At 43.7% G+C, this 20,373-nt stretch overlaps 1 protein-coding gene across 2 annotated transcripts in view; it reads left to right on the top strand.

The window, feature by feature from the left end:
* The window catches only part of CREBBP (CREB binding protein), a 129,382-nt gene that overhangs the window by 93,297 nt on the left and 15,712 nt on the right, over positions 1–20,373 (top strand). For both annotated transcript variants that reach the window (XM_055341378.1, XM_055341377.1), the window contains 9 exons: positions 1,745–1,924; positions 2,917–3,106; positions 6,722–6,840; positions 8,036–8,275; positions 8,694–8,782; positions 14,064–14,144; positions 15,553–15,609; positions 18,587–18,664; positions 18,958–19,025. In XM_055341378.1, the coding sequence (XP_055197353.1) occupies positions 1,745–1,924; positions 2,917–3,106; positions 6,722–6,840; positions 8,036–8,275; positions 8,694–8,782; positions 14,064–14,144; positions 15,553–15,609; positions 18,587–18,664; positions 18,958–19,025 (1,102 nt within the window). The remainder of the gene's footprint in view (positions 1–1,744; positions 1,925–2,916; positions 3,107–6,721; positions 6,841–8,035; positions 8,276–8,693; positions 8,783–14,063; positions 14,145–15,552; positions 15,610–18,586; positions 18,665–18,957; positions 19,026–20,373) is intronic.

The raw sequence follows: 20,373 nt of genomic DNA, 5'->3' as shown, positions 1-20,373 counted from the left end.
ACATAGGTCTGTACATAGGAGCCATTTGTTCCCCATTATCCTAGGCAGGTGTCTTCTGAGTTTTAGTAAATTTTCTCTTAACATCATGAGGATATGATAAACAAGGCACATTCCTTCCTAATTGTATGTGCTTTGGCTTTGCCTGTCAGTCTTGTTTTCAGACCTGGAGACTTTTTGTCTCATGACAGAATGGCAGACTCAGGTTAGCACTTCCTGTAGCTCCCCTCTGCCCAGTCCTTCCCAGACCTGCTGGCATTGCCCCCACACACATATACCCCTGCCCCAGTTACCATTGAAGTCTTTTATCCCCCCCCCTTAAAAGATTTATTTACTTATTTATTTGACAGAGAGCCCATGCACGCAAGCACAAGCAGGGAGAACTGCAGAGGGAGAGGGAGAAGCAGGCTCCCTGCTGAGCAGGGAGCTCCACTGGAGGCTCCATCCCAGGACCCCAGGACCATGACCCAAGCCAAAGTCTGATGCTTAACTGACTGAGCAACCCATGTGCCCCTATCACTGAAATCTTCACATCCATTTTCATATCAGCCTAACTTAGAAACCACCTTTCCCTCTGAAATACATTAACTTTATTCTTAGGGACTGAGGATATCTATTTATAAAATATCAAAATAAATCTTAATACCCCCAACATAACATTACTGTTTATATTTCTTCTTAGGAATTGTGCTTATTATTTATCCTTATTTTATTTTTCTAATCTCTAACATTCCTTTGTAATTTTATATTCTGCTTACTTCAGTTAAAGCTCTTATTAGGTAGGGGCACCTGGGTGGCTCAATTGGTTAAGCTTTGGACTCTTGGTTTTGGCTCAGGTCATAATTTTAGGATCATGGGATTGAGCCCTGCATCAGGCTCTGCGCATGGAGTCTGGTTATCTCCCTCCCTCCCTCTTTGCTCTTCCCTGACTCACGCATGCTCTCTTGCTTTCTCTCTTTCTCTGTCAAATGGATAAATAAAATCTAAACAAACAACAACTATAAGTGAGACTTTGAAAGTTGAGAATTCTTATGGTGGTTCCTTGCCTTGTTGTTTGCTGACTTCTCCACCACCACCCCGGTGCCTGCACTTCACAAACTAAAAAATACCTGTCCTTGTTCCGTGTCAGCCTTTTATCCCCCTTCCTACTTGGGTACTTCTAGATCTACACTTCAGCCATTAATGGTAAACTTTAATGGCCTTATTGGAAAGAATTAATTTTAAAATAGAAGATTCTGTGACTTAGAAAACTTCCAGGGGATCCCTGAGTGGCTCAACGGTTTAGTGCCTGCCTTCCGCCCAGGGCATGATCCTGGAGTCCTGGGATCAAGTCCCACATCAGGCTCGCTGCATGGAGCCTGCTTCTCCCTCTGCCTGTGTCTCTGCCTCTCTTTCTCTCTTTCTCTCTGTCTCTCGTGAATAGATAGATAGATAGATAGATAGATAGATAGATAGATAGATAGATAGATAGATAGTAAACTTCCAGAAAATAGTTTTATATCAAGCTGTAGGAAGCACTGCACCTTCATCTCTGCATTCATGGTAGGAAGTTCTTTCTGTTTCGGCCTCATTGACTTCCTCTGGGTCTCCTGTTTTAAATTTTCTCTTCTTCAGTTCTCTCAGATAGGGGTGTCTATTAGATTAGTGTTGAGAAATGTTCATAAGAAACTGGGTATTCGGTGAACAACAGAGTTAAACATCATTTCTGTTTTATTAACGGAGATATGTAATTCTGGTTTTTCCACAGCTTTCCCAGGCAGCCGCCAGCATCGATAACAGGGTCCCCACTCCTTCCTCGGTGGCCAGCGCCGAAACCAACTCCCAACAGACAGGACCCGAGGTACCAATGCTGGAAGTGAAGGCAGAGGTCAAGACCGAGGACACTGAGCCAGATGCCAGTGAAGCCAAGGGGGAGCCTGGGTCCGCGGTAGGTGCCCTTCCTGGGGCATGAACAGGTGTGCACCATACTGAAGCGTCCTGAGGCGAGACACCGCGTGTTCTCCATGGATGACACTGCTTTTTGTTTTAATGTCCTGTTTGATGATGGGTTCAGAGAGGATAAATGTTAAAAATAGATTAGTTATTTTTAGGTATTAGGTATGGGTTTTACTATATTTTGCCAGAAATGAAGAGGACACTGGTTTATATTCTAAATGATTGAATCATCCAGTGACTGCACTGTCATTCTTCATTCATAGGTAGTTCTGTAGAGTTAGACTGCACAAGGGTGTGCTCATTCATTAATTAACCTGTGGCAAAAGCTAAAGACTGGCAAGCCTAGGCTGGATCCACCCCCATCCACATGTTTTGTTTGGCCCACACAATATTTTTTAAAATGAGGAATTACAAATAAAACTCTGGGTTTCTGGCTTTTCTTTGAAAATGAGAAGTTCTGTCAGCATTGTGCTTACATTTCCTATGTCAGCAGTCTGGGTGGGAGCCTCAGCCCTGGCCTTTAGATGGGGCTTGGGCTCCAATTTGCCGGAGTCTCCACTCCCCACTCTGGCTCACACACCTCCTGCTGCATCATGTACTTCACCTGCCTGGCCCTCTGAGCAGTTTGGTTTTTGAAACTTGCCCCAACTTTCAAGAAGATTCTTGTTCCAAACTAGAAATGCCTACATGTAAAACTACTGGGCAGGTGATGGGGTGTGTGTATGCAATGTCTTATAAGCACTCTAGCATATAAAATTTTTAAATTGGGACTATAATTGTAGTGGTGCTGTCCTAAGGCAACTCACCTGACACCAGATGCTCCAATCCTTCCTGGGGGAGAGGAAGGGATGGTAAATGCAACTCTTGAGTAGGGTACAGCTTGATAAGCCCAGATAGGTTGTTAAGAGACTTCCAGTGTGACTGAGTTAGAATAAAGGTCTTTGCTATTCATACATTATTACCTGTAATTCTGTATTTCTTAAGATGATGGAAGAGGATCTACAAGGACCTTCTCAAGTTAAAGAAGAGACAGACACAACAGAACAGAAATCAGAACCGATGGAAGTGGACGAGAAGAAGCCGGAAGTCAAAGTAGAAGCTAAAGAGGAAGAAGAGAACAGTGCTAATGGGGCCGCCTCTCAGTCAACATCTCCTTCACAGCCACGCAAAAAAAGTAGGTTGTGTTTCCTGGACTTGTTTGACCGTGCTGCTTTTCCATCATGTTGGGATTGCACACTACAGGTTAAAAGCTAAAGCAGAAAAATAATTGTCTCCCCCCTTATATCTTTTCTGCCTGCCATTCCCCAAGTTTTACTTCTTCAGAAATGATGACAGAGAGCTAGACTACAGCCTGAGGGCCCATGAGGTTTATGGTGGGAATGAGAAATGAGCCGCAGCTCTGAGGGGCAGCCCAGGAGCACATCTCTCCTCTGAGCCATCATTGCCCATGGGGCCAAAGTAGAAGTTGCATCTGAGTCCTTGTGCCCACTGAGGAGCTTGGGCTTTCTTTACTCAGTAGGGCCTGGACGACCACGGATAGATTTGAGCAGGAGGTTGACTGCCACACTAGGGAAATTATCACCGTGGCTACACGTGGGTGCACTGTTACAGATGGGAAGGTGTGCTCAGAGTAAATGGGCAGTGGAGCAGGACCCAGTGCCTGTTGCAGTGGGAGGGGTGCAGATAACTGAAGATGCTTTGTGGGGTGAGGCAGCCTCGCAGGGGGACTCAGAGGGAACCCATTGGAGGTCCAGCATGAGGTCAGCAGGGTGTCAGAACATTGTTAGGTGACCCTTGTAAATGAGGAATGTGGCTCAGGAAGTTAAGGGCTACTTGTGGCACATTTGGGAAAGTCAACAAAGAACTGTTCAAGGCTGATACTCTAAGTTTTTGGTCTCAGACCTGTTAATACTCCTAAAGATTGAGGACACTTGAGTTCTTGTTCATGTGGATTATCTGCTGCTATTTACTCTATTAGAAATTTTAAAAGCATTCACTTAACAAATCTGTTACATGGCATCCGTGAGTAACACATTTTTATGAAAAATAAGTTTCCCAGAACAAACATACTTAGTGTAATGACAGTGTTTTCTTTACAATCTTGCGACTCGGAGATTTTAGCGAACGTGGCTGGATTCTCCTGCACCTGCTGTCTCTGTTGTGCTGTATTGTTTGGTTCAAGTCCCTGAAGACAGCCCCGCCCCAGACAGATAGGTGGTTGATGAAAGAATAAGAGCTTCTTCAGATAATTGTGGGTATTCTTTTTTGATACTACACCAAAACTCAACAAGTACAGTTTTGTTAAGATCAGTTGCAGTGTGAAGTCTGGATATATAGCACTGAATTTTTATGCCCAGTGACAAGAGTCTGTTTGTTTTCGTGCTGTGAATGAGTCTTTTGCCCTTGCGTGATTTTTTTTTTTTTTTTTTTTTAATAACGTAGTCCTTTGGTCATCTTGGAATTTGGCTTGCTGAGTTATGCAGATTTTCCAGATGTCACCATACATCACTATACAATATTTTTTAAATCACATTTATTAATATCACTAGGAATTGCCTCAAAAATGTCTTGGAAATTTGGGAGGCTGTCAAATTCATGTGACAGATACAAGTTCTCCAGATTCTAATTTTGACATGAGTCCAAATGTTATCATTGGCAACAAATACCATCAGTTGTCCTTGGTGTAACTGGCCCACTTTGTTCCTGTTTGGGAAACTGTGCCGCGTACCCAGGTCTGAATAACCATAGCTTGTCTAACAGTCTTTTTCCCAGTTTTCCATGTTCTGTGCAGAGAAACTACTAGCTCTGCTTTCTACTCTGCGTATGCACGCACTTTCTCAAGGCAGTCTGTGCCTATAGCTTGGTGCCAGCTTCCCATTGGGTTGTATGACATCAAGACGTGTAGCCATGGGCTGAGATTCATAACAGTAACGACACTTACTACTTGGAGGGCATTGTTGGGTACAGCTGGTATGTTTCCCATGTGTGCGCACCACAGCAGCAAAGAGCACGATGATGACTAACTTGGGTCTGGTGCCGCTGCCTATGTTGTGCTGCTACGCCAATGGCCCACTTGTGCCAACATCAACACAGTGCAACAGGCAAATGGCGGCCTGGTATTAACGTGGAAGTCGTTTTATGTTATGGAAGTGACCATGAGTAACACATTTTTATGAAATGAGTTGATTGCATAGACCCTTAGGGCCCAGAGCCCTGCTAGAACTTTCTGTGATGATAGGAATGTCATGTCTGTGCTCTCTGTGGTTGTCACCAGCCACGTGTAGCTCCTGACCGCTTGAAATGTGACAGGTGTGACTGAGGAAGTGATTTTACATCAGACTGGTGGTGGCGAAAGACAGGAGTTTGAAGATGCTTTTTCCTTGGCATAGGTATTTTTAACAAACATGTAGTGAGTAAATGAGCAGTTGTCCAAAGTGACGTGTGTGAGGTTGCCCTTGGAAGATGATGACCCTGCAGCAGGGTCAGCACACACTGTGAAGAGCCAGATAGTTCCCCTCAGGCTTCATGCTCCAGAAGGTCTCTGTGGCAGCTACTCCTAATGTGAAAGCCACCACAGACAGTATGGAAGCAAATGCACATAACTGCATTCTAACAAACCTTTATTTTTGGAGATTAAAATCTGATTTCATGTGCCATGAAGTATTACTATTTTCCTTTTTTCTTAACCATGAAAAACCACAGAAACCAATCTTAGCTGATAAGCTGCACTAAAGTAGGTGGCTGGCCAGACCCCTGGTCTAAGAAAAAAGAAAAAACTGTTAACTGAAGAATTGTTTTCTCATGACGAGTTACTCAAAGAAAAACGAATGCTATTCCATTTCTGTAGAAACAGTAGAAGAGGAGGAGCTGACAGAAAGCAGGTTGTGTATGTGTTTCAGGAGGCTCCCGTGGGGCACATCTGCACACTAGACCCAGCCCCGGCACCCGGAGTGGGATGCCTGCTGGGGAGGCCTGCATTGGGCAGTTTCCACGCTCGACGCCACCAGTGGTCCCGCTCTAAAGCGGGATGTGGCATAACACAAGCACTGCTGACTAACCTTCCTCTTGCCTTCATAGGTTGTTAAACACATTTTTCCTGGTCATTAAAACTTACTGGGTTTTGTATGAATGTACAGTCTTGAAAGTATTTGACAGCTAGTGTTTATCCTTTGGTGACAACAGAAAGTGTAGTAGGAAATGAAGTGGCTAAGTGGTGGAGCGAATGGGCATTGGTAAATGTAGGTAGGAACAATCCAGAACTTTTGGGAAAAATGCTTGAGTTTGTAGCTCTGTTACTTTGTACATTTGTTTGTGAGGTTGTAATATAAAACCATTTGTCCCAGGTGTCTGAGTTTACTTCACCCAAGGACAAAAAAATGTCATCAGAGAAAGAGAGGCCCTTCCAGCGAAATGGCTTTATTACCACCCATTGGATCAAGGAAGCAGATTTGGGAGTTAGCTTCATTTTCTGTTCCAACACAGTTTTAGTGTCAGAAACCCTTTTGTTGAAGAAGCAAACTTGTCAGTGTGGTATTAAGCCTTGTGACATAGATGGAGTTTTAAAACCGTAACGTTAAATAGTGTTTTCAGAAGCCCCAGATTGTAGCTTTAGAATGTCTGTGGACTCCGTGGTGAACGTGAGCCCTTGGGAGCACGGCTTGGGGGGCTGTGGGGGTGGAGATGATCGGAACCCTTTCAAAAGCAGCCCAGACTCCCATCTGAAATGTGATGGAATGGGGGTCTTGGTGCCTTGTAAATCGTGTCACTCCTTGATGTTTTCTAACTGTAGTCTTTAAGCCGGAGGAGTTACGCCAGGCTTTGATGCCAACCCTCGAAGCACTGTATCGACAGGATCCAGAGTCGTTACCTTTCCGGCAGCCTGTAGACCCCCAGCTCCTAGGAATTCCGGTAAGTTAATATAGTAAAAGCCTTACCAGCAATACTCAGAGTATCCATGTTTTACCTCTGAAAATTGTGTAACATATTCTTGTTTTGAGGATTTTTGTTCTATAAAAAACCACCTAGGTGGCTCAGTAGGTTAAGTGGCTGCCTTCAGCTTGGGTCATGATCCCAAAGTCCTGGGATAGAGCCCTGTGTTGGCCTCCCTGCTCAGCAAGGAGCTTGCTTCTCCCTTTCCCCGTCCCCTACTTGTACTCTTCTCTTGCTGTCTCTCTCTCTCTCAAATAAGTAAAATCTTTAAAAATAAATTTATTTTAAAAAAACCTTTTCTGTCAAAGCAATAGAACTGAATGGAACATGCATTTCCCACCTGTTCTGTCCACGCTGGGATCTGTGGCAGGGTCGCACTACCTCTGGAGCTCTTCTATCTGGAGCTTTGTGTGAGCTTTTGTCTGAAGGCTGCATTTGAAGAACAGGTGCACACTAGTTAGAAAGCCCATGGCCGGGCAGCCCGGGTGGCCCAGCGGTTTAGCGCCGCCTTCGGTCCAGGGCATGATCCTTGGAGACCGGGGATCGAGTCCCATATTGGGCTCCCTGCGTGGAGCCTGCTTCTCCCTCTGCCTGTCTCTGCCCCTCTGTGTCTCTCATGAGTAAATAAATAAAGTCTTTAAAAAAAAAAAAAGAAAGAAAGAAAGCCCGTGGCCCTCGCATTCTGGGATCTCTGAGGAGTCTTATAAGGGCTGTAGTGACCCCACAGGTTTCTGTTGAGCGGTATCACTCTTTTTGCTTCTGTTTTTGTGTTTGTCTTCGAATTTCATCTTGTTTGCCAGGACCAAGGATAAATCTCTAGAAAAAAAAAACACCATATCTGATAAATGTGCTTATATTTTAATTCAGTGGATTAAAAGCTGTATTTTAAAAATTTTATATTAAAACATTTTTTACCCATTCTTTTATTAGATAATATATTAATATAATATTATTTTGCCTTTGAAATAATTGGGTCACACTTGACCATACTAATTACAGTTTTAGATAATAAAGTCAGGGAAGTCCAAGGCTTTTTTCAGTTCCCATTTACTACTGTTAGAAGCAGAAGTTTTTCTGGTGCTGATTATTTCTGGGTTTTGCAGATAAAACCTGCTACACACAACTGACATTGGGTGTTGGGGATCCACTAGACTGAGACTATTTTGTCTTTAAGGATTACTTTGACATAGTGAAGAATCCCATGGACCTTTCCACCATCAAGCGGAAGCTGGACACCGGGCAGTACCAGGAGCCCTGGCAGTATGTGGATGACGTCTGGCTGATGTTCAACAATGCCTGGCTCTATAACCGCAAGACATCCCGGGTCTACAAGTTCTGCAGCAAACTTGCAGAGGTCTTCGAGCAAGAAATTGACCCCGTCATGCAGTCCCTTGGATATTGCTGCGGACGCAAGGTACAGTGTGAACGGTTTCTGGAACGTGAACTTCCCTGGTTAATCCAGCAGAGAGGGTGCTAGGATGACCTGACACATGTGATCTTGTGGTCACACCTGTGTGTCAGGAAGGACCCAGGTGGGGTCTGGCATGTGTGAACCCGTGTGGCAGATAATCAGAGTTGGAGGTACTGAGGAAGACGCTGGACTGTGCTTTTCCAGCTGCTCTGGCATCCATCTATGCATCTCTTACAAATGTCTCGGCAACTGATTCTGTCCCATTGAATCCAGAAATGTCTTCAAATAGCTGTGAAAATTGTTAGAAAACTATCCTGTGTACTAACAGAAATATTTGGCTGAATCTGACTCTCTAGTGAACCTAGAACATTGTGTGACAGTACGGGAATATATCTTTAGTATTTTCTGCTTTGTTTTGCAGTATGAGTTTTCCCCACAGACTTTGTGCTGCTACGGGAAGCAGCTGTGTACAATTCCTCGTGATGCTGCCTACTACAGCTATCAGAATAGGTAAGTACCGAGCCGCCGTCTCCACTTATGGGACAAAAGGACGGTCTTAGGGAAAGTTGTGTCCATCTGATTATAGCCTGGGTATGTGATTTCTTTTCTGAAGTTTTACTGAAGTGGGCCACAGTTCCAGTGCTGGATAGTCACTCAGGCCTATGGTCTCTTCATATTAGAGCACGCTTTTATGGTATAAAAATTGAAGCTCAAAACTGCTCACTGCCCTACTTGAATCAGGAACATTGGTTCTTAAACTGTGGTCTTTCTAAAATGTAACCATTATAGGAAAGAGTCTGGAGGTGAGAGCAAATCTAATAAAGGTTGACTTACCTTTTGAAGCTCTTAATAAAGTGGCTACATTGTACTTTACTATTTCACGTATAAGTATTTGCCTACATAACTTGGCTTGGACAGCCTGATGGAAAGACTTGCATGAGTGATAATTCATGTTAAAAAGTACTAAAAGCTTTAGACTTAAATTTTTTTTTAATTAATACCACAATACAGAATGAGATGTAGTGTTGTTGAGTTCAACATTAACTCCCCTGTTCTAGGATAGCAGTTTCAGGGTTTTGTGAGTGGGAGGCATCCTCAAGAAATATTTGCCATTCTCTTGCAATGTGGAGATAGCTGAATCTCCTGTTTTAAAGCAGAAGAGAATGAAAATAATGTTTTTGTTGCTAATTTGCCACACAAATAGGACTTCCATAGTTTTAAAAGAGGGTGTTTTGAAAATTAAATTTAGTTGTATTTGTTGCTTCAAGTGGCTGCTCTGTGTTGCCATAGTGTGAGGGCATCGTGCCTGGAAGCACAGGTTGTAAATCTTGGTCAAGTTCAGCTGCTTTGCCTCCGTGTCATGAACAGGCAGTGGCGTGTATGTGATCAGGGTGCTGCTTTCTGCCTGTTCTTCATCTTCACGTTCAAGTATTAAATGTCCGCATTAGGGTTTGATGTTTGATTACTTGATCTTGTTTGCTTATAGTAATTACATTTGTCCTTACATTTCAAGAACAATAAGTTCTTGTTTAATCTGTTTCAAGAACAGATAAGTAAAGGGCTTTTTGTTATTTGTTCACAGGCCTGAATAATTTGGAACTTAAGACGTGAATTTTTTCTAAAGCATTACTAACAATAATTAGTAACTCACATCAAAATCCTACTTAAAAAAGAGAGGGAGAAAGAACTGTTGACCTAAAAATGTCTCAAGGAGAGATTTCTAAGCCCTGCCCAGCCCACGCGTCCTGGCACCATGGCAGAGTGAGATGCTGCTGCTCATTCTAGGGAATGAGAGTGTGGCCTGTACCCCTGTCCTAAAAATACGTTAACACCAGGAATTAAGTTCCTGTCTTAGCTTCCCCTTCGATCAGTAGGAGTGTTTGAAGAGACAAAGTTTAAGATGATACCACAATCCCTTTGTGATAGAATCACTCCTGCAATAACAAGTGCTGCTCTGGAGGCTCTAGTCCCTCCCCATGACGTTCAGCCCATCCCATAAGGTATCGAGTTTAACCTTCTTGTTCTTGATCTGGGCACAATAACTCCTTCCCTGACAACCTCAGTTGTCACTTTCCATGAAATAACGAACAGGAATTCACTTTGGAAACTGTTAGGTGCCAAGCAAAATGAAGTCATGAAATTTCAAGACAACAGATTTCACTTAACTATTCCCTGAAAAATGTCCCTGCTACTGGATGCCTGGCATGGTTTGGGTCTAGAAGGAAGAACAGAGAGCAGGTTGTTTGCCAGCATTTCTAAAGTTTTGGGGCCTTTTCTCACTGTTAGTCTCACTGTTCCTGGGTCTGTTGGGACCCTGCCTTTGCTGATTTGCACAGATTTTTGGCCGTTTTTAAGTGGGGAGCAGTTGACTTGAGTAGGATCAGGGTACACTACTGCTCTCTTGACAGGTTATTCTTGGAGTGCAAACACAAGATTGTTTTGAAAGTTTTGAGATGTCCAGTTGTCATTTTGTGTAGAATTTTATCTTACTGAACAAAAGTAATATATTTTTCTTACAATTAGAGACATCAATAAAGGAATTCTTTTGTATTAATGATACATATTTAAAAATGTAAGCATACTGCCCCTTAGCTGAATCTCTCAAGGTACGTGCTTCCTAGAATACTATACTTGGAGAGATTATTAACGTGCTGTGATGCTAAGAAAGCAGTGGCCTAAGTACAACGAGCATCCTAACTGCTTACACTTTTATTCGCATCTTTGATTTAGGAACACTGATGTTCTCATGCATAACTGTTTTGGTGCTTATGGTCCTAAACTTTTTGGGCACTTCAAACAATAGAAAATCCCACAGGCCATTTAAACAAGTGAAAGTAATATATAAACTAGCATATGAGTACATTTTCACTTGTTTCCTTGCTTTGAAAATTTGATAGTAACTCATGTTGGGAAACTGTTATATAGATTTTCCAGATACTATCTTTAGATATCCCAGTTATTTGTATATACTGATATGGTACTTAAAACAATCTGCATTTGAAAATTTACTCCATATATTAAATTACCCTTACAGATTGAACTATGTAGTTACATCGTGCTAACTTAGGTACCCAGATGTACACCATCATCGGATTATGTGAAGTATTTCTCCTTTGCAATTCCATATTCATCAGATTGCTTCTTTCACCCAAGGCATAATATCAGCAAGGCTCTTAAGATTGAAAAGTGACTTTCTAAACCATTCCATATTTTTAGGGTGAATAAAGTTTGGACTAGGTAATAATGTGGGGACAGTCTGGCATTCTCATCTGTCCACCACTGGTTGCCAGGGCTATTTCAGCAGATTTGACTAGTGGGTGGCTGTGCCCCTTCTCCAGACTGGCACCACCTCTTAGGAGGGCACTGCAGAGAAGCTTGGGCCATCCCCTCCCCTTCTCGATTCTCTCATGTCGGCTTGCTTTGGGACAGGCACTAGAGCCATGTTAACTCTCTCTCTGCCTCCCACTTTCTGACCTCGGGGTTTTTTGCAGATGAGAGCTGGTTACATGCAGAGCGTAGGCTTCTGCTGCCTCTCCAGGGCCTGCCCTTGAGCCATCAGTGCTTCTTTCTGGGCCAGTTTCCTCCACTAGAAAGTGGTGGGCTTATGATTCTTGTTTCCTGGATGTTGCTGGACTTGATGGCCTGCTTGAATAAGCGCTAAGAGATTGTCCAGGATTTTAAAGCCATTTTACCTCACGTTTAATTATCGTGGTGATTTCATTTCTGATGAGTTCAGCTTTTCGCTTGCCAGCAACGGCTATACATTTGGCCATAAAATAATTGGAACACTCAAAGTCCAATTTTTATTTTCAAAAGGGAAACACTTGGTGGTGAGGGGGATATCTTTTTTGCATATTGCTCTAGTTGCCCCTGTATTGGTTTATGGTTTCTGTACTTTAATTCTTTCATGCCAGTGATGATCACGCCCTCCTGCACATGGAAATTCTTTTTACCACATGATTTCAAGGCTCCAAACAAATATTTACAAAATAGTGAATAGCCAGTTGATTCAAGAAAAGAACATATAGATACAGATATATTTAAACAGTAATGTTTATCAGCTTGTTCCTGGTCAGAGTTTTTTATCTTGGTAGAATTCATTGATTGAATCGTCCTAAATAAATTGATTCCAGGGATAAACTTTGATTAATCCAGTGGCTACCCACAGTGAATCTGTCATGTTCCTCCTCAACAAACTATAAGATTGGATCATTTTGAGATGGATGCATGCTTTAAAGTTCTGTGCTTTTAATCACCTCTATTGTTTAGTCAGAGAAGTACAGCAGACAAAATGCTCAGTGTGTTTACATAAGGCTAGATTAGAACTTGAGGGGGACTGACCTAGCAGTGATGGAGATAGCCAGCCAGGCAGGGGCCTGAGCCTCTGTCTTTTGCAGCCGTGTGTGCGCGTGCGTGAGTGACCCTGCAAGCTGCCGCATCCCCTGCGCGTGTCCATGCGGTGTGGCGCTGCAAGTCTTGTCACAGTGTCTTTAACACTAATCCTCGTGGCATCTTGTAGACATAGTTTTGAGCACTAAAACCGCATTTGATTGTGCTGCTGCCACTACCTTATACTCCTCCTTTCTGCTTGTATAATTCACCTCCATTCGGCTTGTTTATTTTTACAGTATTCCTGTGTGCCCATCTTGTTTTATGCAGCATCAGCCTGCATTTTTGTTGATTTCTCATGCGTGTCCTTTCCAAACATTTAATAGTTTTTAATTATTCTTATTTGATAGCTTGAGCCCAGGCTCCATATTATCTTTCAAGAAATTCGGGTGATGGATAATTTCTCAAATGCAGATTGTGCTTTAAAACATCAGCTCTCTAAATTTGCTTAACTTGGATTGTCACCAAGTCAGAGCAGTTAATCACTGAGGATCTCAGATTGGTGAACGATTGGTCCCAGTACCAAAAAGTTTAAACCAAAGCTTAGAATTGAAATTTGAAAGTCTTTAAGATTGTTCATGGATTTACATATATTGTATTGCTTATACAATATATCACAGTTCTTTTTCTCTATACATTCGTACTGATAAATGGCTGGAAAGTCTTTGACCCTGACTGCATTTCTGTTAAATGTTTGTCTAGAATATGGATTTGGTTTCATTTGTATTATAACCCAATTAACTAAGTGATTAACATGAGAAAAATAACAGGAAAAAATTAAAACCAGTTCTGCGTGCTCAACATCTCAACATTTTCAGTACCTTTAAGATCTGGCCTAATACCGGAAATAAAATCTGTGAATTGCTGTCGAGCATAAATTTTCCGTTTTGAAAAATAATTGCTTTTTAAGGCCTTTGTCAGACGGTTTTGTTCAAAGTAAATTTTTTCCATCGCAAACCCTGGAGTTATATTTGATTTTCTTTAATAACAAAAGTCAAACTCCTAAATTGAGGCTCCTTGCAATTATAGTATTAACAATTCCTTGAAAACATTTGCATCTCGGAGCTGGCCCGAGCCCAGCCGTTGTTAGCGATGATGGCCTGTGATGTGTGCAGTGAGACCGAATGCTAATCAAGCTTTGCCTTGGCTTTCTGCTCTGTGTTGTCTCGGTGTTTGCGTCTTACCTCTATGTCTGTGCTATCTGTTCCCTTCCCTGTTCTCTAATCCTGCCCTACCCCACCTGCCCCTGTTCCTTCCATTGTCCTCACTGACCCATCAATCAACCAACAACGCCCCCCCTTCGTCGTGGTGATCTGCCCTGCTCTGATTGGTGGCTTCGTTGCTTGGGTGGCTGTGTGTTATGATGGACCAGTTCACCCAAGTATGGCCTTCTTGCTGACAGGTATCATTTCTGTGAGAAGTGTTTCACAGAGATCCAGGGGGAGAATGTTACCCTGGGTGACGACCCTTCACAGCCCCAGACGTAAGTACTATTCCTGTCATTTTTCTGGGGGTTGACTCTTAATTGTTTTTTTCCTCTTGCCCATGATTAGAAGGGAAGCACCTCCACCATTCTGACTTCTGTGTAGCACATTTTTTCATACTCACTATACCCACATTCATACTTCAGAATGTAGCTGTTTAGCTGAACACCAGGGCCACCTCCACATTCTTCCCTCCTCTTAAGGCCGTGATGCTGTACCCCCCACTGCAGTGCACTGGTCTCTCTCGACCTTGCTCTGTCTCTTCCTTTAAAACACTTGCTTTTTCTTGGTGGGTCCTCCTCCATTTAGGGAAATTGTCAATTTCCAGTTACACTTCAGAAGCTAGTTTACCCTTTTGACAGAACTGATGGTAGCAAAAAAATGAATCTTGTATACATACCCCATCTTTACCATTCATTCAATCTTCTACTGAAACCTCTGTCCTTTAAGCCGCCAGAGCCTGTCCTAGAACACAGACCATGAGCTCCCAAAGTGGAAATCTGTCTCCTTTGTTGCTGGAGCTGTGGCTCTTGCTTACTCATTCCAGCATGCACAGGACGAGTTGGTTCATTCATTCCTTCACTGAATTCACTTTTGAATGGTCAGATAGTCAGAAAAAGCAAATCCACCAGTTGAATGGTCAACTCATTTATAAGCTTGAGATACCAAAAACCTGCCAGCCACTCTGTCTACCCAGGACTGCCAGCATTTTATGTTTCTCTTTTTTCCTGACTCTGCCATGCTTCCTGCCATGCTGGGAAGCCTGCTGGTGTGAATGTCCCTTCACACAAGGCGGGAAGACTTCCCACCGGAGCAGGAGCCAAGTGTACGACATGGACTCTGCACTCTGAGTTTACTTTTCCAAACACAGCACAAGCTTAGGATCCTGACACAAATGAAATGACTAAAATTCTACATATTCAGTTTACTTTTATATCTCTGTAATCTTCATTCCTTGGTCTAGTTGTGTGATTGATAATTGGATTATTCAGTTCTGTGAATCAGAAATAATTCACGTTTACACTTTATCATAACAAAAGGACAGTATTACCAATTATCAGTCAGTTCCTGGAGCCATTCACCATACAGATTTGATTGAAAATTTGTAGGTTTGGATCTCAACACAATTTTGCCATCATATTTTGACTAGTCTTAATTAAACCTCATAGTGCTGGTGATAGTTGGGAGGAAATATTCCAAGTCAGGTAGAGAAAAACAGATGGTACTGCTTCCTGTAGAGATAAATTTTATATGTTCATGCCATCATTATATCTACTTGAGATTTCAGCTGACTACTTATTTTTTATTTGAAAAACTAGTTACAAAATAATATCCCACAGACCCTGTGGTTTATACTCAGCAAATAAATTTAATTAACATTTTTTCTTCTCTTTTTTTTTAAACAAGGACAATTTCAAAGGATCAGTTTGAAAAGAAGAAAAATGATACCTTAGATCCTGAACCGTGAGTAGATAGAGATTTCTTTCTGACTTTTGGATTTTAGTTTCTGATGGAGAAAATCCCTCCTTATGACAAGCCTGCAGGAAAAGGCACTCTTGGAACCTTGGAAATATGTTGCCCTGGGTGGGATTTCCTGTATGAACTTATTTCAGATATGGTTTCTTTTTTAACTCAAGATATGTATGTCTCTATAGCATGCTTTCCGGTTACTGAATTTTAATAATGATACGATTAGGTGTATGTTCTGGTTCTGTCAGAACCTCTCTGATAAATTGGTCATCATCGTTATTGAGAAGCTGCTTAATATTTAGTGTGACTGTTTAGAGATTAAAGGTAGAACTATTTGGTGGAGGAGGGCTGATCTCACTTAAAGGGAAATTTCACAAAGAAAACCTCTTGGGAATGATTCTATGACAATAAACAACAGGAAGCAGTGAGCGTGCACTGTTTGCAGTTTGCTTTGTAGATCATCCCTAAAGAGGTTTCAGAGCTCCCTCCATATGGTGGTCCCTCCAGGCCCCGAAGCCAAGTCCTGAGAACACCCCAGTGTGTGTAGATGCCCATTGTGTTCTGTCACTTTGGTGTGGTAAGCACAGGCTCCAGCACCATGGGATGTTTGGGTGCCGAGAAACAGTCCCCCCCCCCCCCTGACACCCCAGCTTTGGGGAGACTAGATGCTGCAGTGGAAGACACAGACTTTCCACCAGGACCTCATTTTGAGCTCATTTAGATTTTCCCAGCCTCAGTGCCCAGGTGTTAGGGGACCTCTGGCCTTAGCAAAGTGTGCCTGGTACATACATCTTTCCTGACCAGTGGGTTGTCTTTCCTGATTGTCCCATGTCCCTGTTTGCATTATATCCCCCCTACACAGTTTTTCAGTTTCATTATAGTTTATGTTCACCTTTTAATTTCAAAATAGAGTACGTTGAAATACTAGGTGCCCACAGCAGGGAATACGCAGATGAATGAGGGGGCTCTATTTGTCTTCTAGTAGGAGAGATGGATGGATCATAGCACACACAGCAAAGTGTTCCAGAGATGGGGGGCTCTGGCCTGTGCCAAGGGGCATTCTGCAGAAGGGGACACTCACCTGGCAGCAGGAGTTGGGGGAGGAGCAGGGCATCCTGGGCACATAGAAGGGAAAGAGCAGGTTAGCCTGAGTGCTTGGTGGGCATGGACAGTGGGTGGGGCCCCAGGTGATGAGCAAGCAGAGGGTCCTGGGAAAAGGGCTATGCAAGCTGCTCTTTGCCATGTAGATTTCCTCCTATGTGTCTGGGGAAGTATTGAAGGACTTCATTGGTTTCTGTAATGGAAAGATCATCCTAGATCTCTGGGGTGGATTTATCAGGCAAAGAAACATCTTTGATTCCTAGCAGGGAAGCTAGTTAGGAGACCCAGAGCAACAACTCAAGCAGGAAGTAGAAGCTTGACCTAAATAGAGAAGGGCCTCTTGGTACAGGAAGCTGCACTGTGGGGTGAGGAAAGAGCTGACCTGGGTGGCCACTGAGATACTCCTGCAGGAACAGGGGACATGAGGGTGGTAGCTGGGCACTTGGTTAATAAAAGTTTGGGGAGCAGAGTTTGAAATTCAAAATTGATAGAGTCTAGTCTAGAACTTTTTTTTTTTTTGATAGTTCTTTTCCTCGACATAGGAAAGAATTGAGAGTATCTTTGGGAGGGGGGCACAGAAACAGGAGGAGGTGTTGCCTGCTGACCCTTTAAATTCCTAACACAGAGAATGGGCTCCGTTGCTGAGGTTTCAGAGGAGGAGCTGGTTGGAGGTGAAGCAGCACTAGAGGAAGGAGCAAGGTCCCGAGCAGAGCAGCCACCATGTGGGGCGGGCGTGGGAGCGGGCAGCAGTATGGAATTGCTGGAGAGTGCTAGCAGGACTGTGAATTAGGCAGCAGTGCTGCTGTTGTACACAGTTGTGCACATATGTGTCCTTTCTCCCTGCTGATCAAACAGGAACAGTAGAGAAGGGGGACAGGAGTTGGCTGGATCTGTGGTTGAGGGCTTGTCAGCAGGGGCAATGGAAAGATGGGGGCACAGGACTCAGGGCGGTGGCGAGAGTGTACGTCAGGTGACTGGGCTCAGCACTGAGGCTGATAGGAAGAGCCAGAACTCAGCAGAGTTTGGGGGAAGTATGCTACTTTCTGGTCCCTTAAGCCTTCTGTGAGGCACGTAAGTTGTGGTGCTGGTTAAGGTGGTGATTGAAAAAAATAGGTTTTGACATCCATGCATGTTGGCAACTAAGCTTCCTGGGAGAGGTGACAAGGCCCAAGTGAGACATAGTGCAGGCTGCGACGGAGGGCAAGCTGCACTGCGCACCCTGCTCTCCACTAGATGTTTACATGAATAAAGGCCCGCATTTACCGGTCAGCTTGATGCTTCCCACCTTTGCAACTGACTCAGAACAGGTGCTTCCTGTGCCTAGGCTTACAAGCAAGTGTTTCTGGAACCTGGAAGCATTATTCTGTTATTTGAGGCAGTTGGGGCATGTGCAGTAACCTGGAGCAAACACTGGCCTTAAAAAACGTGTAGTAGCATCAGAAATACTGGCCTGTAAAATAATACTTCTATCATAGCAATTTTTTGAAGTTTCATTTTTGGTTGTAAAGGAGATTGGGAGAAACAAGGGATAGGCATTTGTACAGAGAAATGGAGGATGTCTGCTTTCTCACAGAAAGTGTCATACTGATGTGTTTTTAAGACCCGGTAGAAGAAGGGGTGCCTGGCTGACTCAGTCAGTAGAGCACACGACTTGATCTCAGAGTCATTTGAGCCCCTTGTTGGGTGTAGAGCTTATTTCAGAAGAAAAAATAAGGTAAAATGCGGCTGAATCAACCAATAGAGAAGCATTAACGCCACAGATACAGGAAGTGATCCAGAGACCGAGGTGTGAACACAGTATACAAGCTCCTACAGATGACCCCCTCGTGTGCTTCTGTGTGCGTTAGAGCGCACTCTCTTTGTCTTCCAGTTTTGTCGATTGCAAGGAGTGTGGCCGGAAGATGCATCAGATTTGTGTGCTACACTATGACATCATTTGGCCTTCAGGGTGAGTAATTTCCTGGTGATTTCCTGTGATCTTGGGGAAGGGAAAGCATTTCTGCCTGGAGTGGAGGGAGGGGCCTGCTGTCAGCAAGGGCTCTGTAGGGAAGCCAGGTGGCAGCGGGTCTCTGTTTACTTACATCCTCAGTATTTGCCGGCTTTGGGGATCATAGACTCCAAGCAGGCTGCCCCTTCACTTGCAAAGAATGATGCTAGTGAAGCGCTTCAGAGCTGCATGTCACTGGTTTGGCAACACAGACTATTTTATACAATCTGATCGCACCCATTCTTTTTTTGCAGCTTTGTGTGTGACAACTGTTTGAAGAAAACTGGCAGAACTCGGAAAGAAAACAAGTTCAGTGCTAAGAGTAAGTTGTGGAAGGGCTTCTGTCTCCCTGTGTCGATGTGAGGGGCCTGTCCCCTTCCCGGTCTTCCTTGAGCTCCTCTCAGCATGCGGCCGTGGGGCTCACTTGCCTGAGGCTCTGTACTGTGAGTTCATTTTCGAGTACTGTGGACTTGTCTAGTCTTACCAGTGGAATCATTGGGGTTGATCTTTATAGGAAAACTAGCTTTATGATCAGTTAATGTTTTAGATGAAAGTTTAGAAATCTCAGATACATCGTTAAACTTTGTAAATTCTGAGAGAGAAAATTTGTCATATCTTTTTCAAATAGCTCAGAAAAAAGACACACACACACACTCCCAACACACACATAGAAATACACAGACCCCACTCTGAAATCCTGTTTGACCAGCATGTTCAGCCCTGTGCACATGTGTGGCAGCTGCTTGCCCATCACCTGGCATGGCCCTCAGCCTGCTGGGAGTTGGCCACCACCAGCCGGGGCTGCAGAGCCTGGTCTGCCCGAGGACTTGTGAGTGTTGCTGCTGCATTTAGGGCTGCTGGTTGGTGTCCATTCCAAGAAGAGAGCAACCTGTTGCTACATCAGGTAACACATCCTCAGTAGTCTTGACTCTTAGAGTCATTTTTTTCAGACGCGTACAATATATGATCTTTGTCAACTTGGTTCTCAAGGACTAGGGGACCACCTTCTGCAGCATGACGTCCCTGAGCTATCCTTTGCTGAGTTCACAGCAACCCCAAGTAAGAGCACCTCCTACGGTGGAGCCTTTACAACTCACTTGCCCAGTGCTCTCTGTAGCTCTCACCCTTGCCAGCAGGACTGTTGACTAGCTCACTGTTCTAAGTGTCCCCAACAGGAACCAGGCCATGTGAGGAGCAGGGAGCAGAAGCGAGATGGGATGGAGAGAGAGTTCCCACACCAGGCAAGGAAAGGAGGGGAGCAGGCAAGGAGGAAGCCACTTTGGGCTTCCAAGCTATTGCTAATTCAGGGCCAGACTTTCATTACCAAAATCCAGTTATCCTATAACTTAAGCTCACTCCTGTAAAACCTTTTGAAATGCTGATGAACTCACGAACTATCGTAATACTTCTCTTCAGATCGGGGTTTCTCAACTGAGCCACCATTGACATTCAGGGCCAGATAATTCTTTGTTTTAGGGATGGTCCTATGCTTTGTAGAATTTTAAGAGCATTTCTGGCTGCTACCCACTAAATAACCAGTAATACTACCCCTGCTCTCATGAGTGGTGACCACAGAAATGTCTCCACATATTGCCAGATGTTCTTCTGGCGGGGCATAGTAGCTCCCAGGTGAGATCACTAAAGCAGTCAGCAACCTAGAAGCACTTTAC

The sequence above is a fragment of the Nyctereutes procyonoides genome, unplaced genomic scaffold (assembly GCF_905146905.1).
Source record: "Nyctereutes procyonoides isolate TBG_1078 unplaced genomic scaffold, NYPRO_anot_genome, whole genome shotgun sequence".
Taxonomy (NCBI): domain Eukaryota; kingdom Metazoa; phylum Chordata; class Mammalia; order Carnivora; family Canidae; genus Nyctereutes; species Nyctereutes procyonoides.
This window is presented reverse-complemented; position numbering and strand designations above follow the sequence as displayed.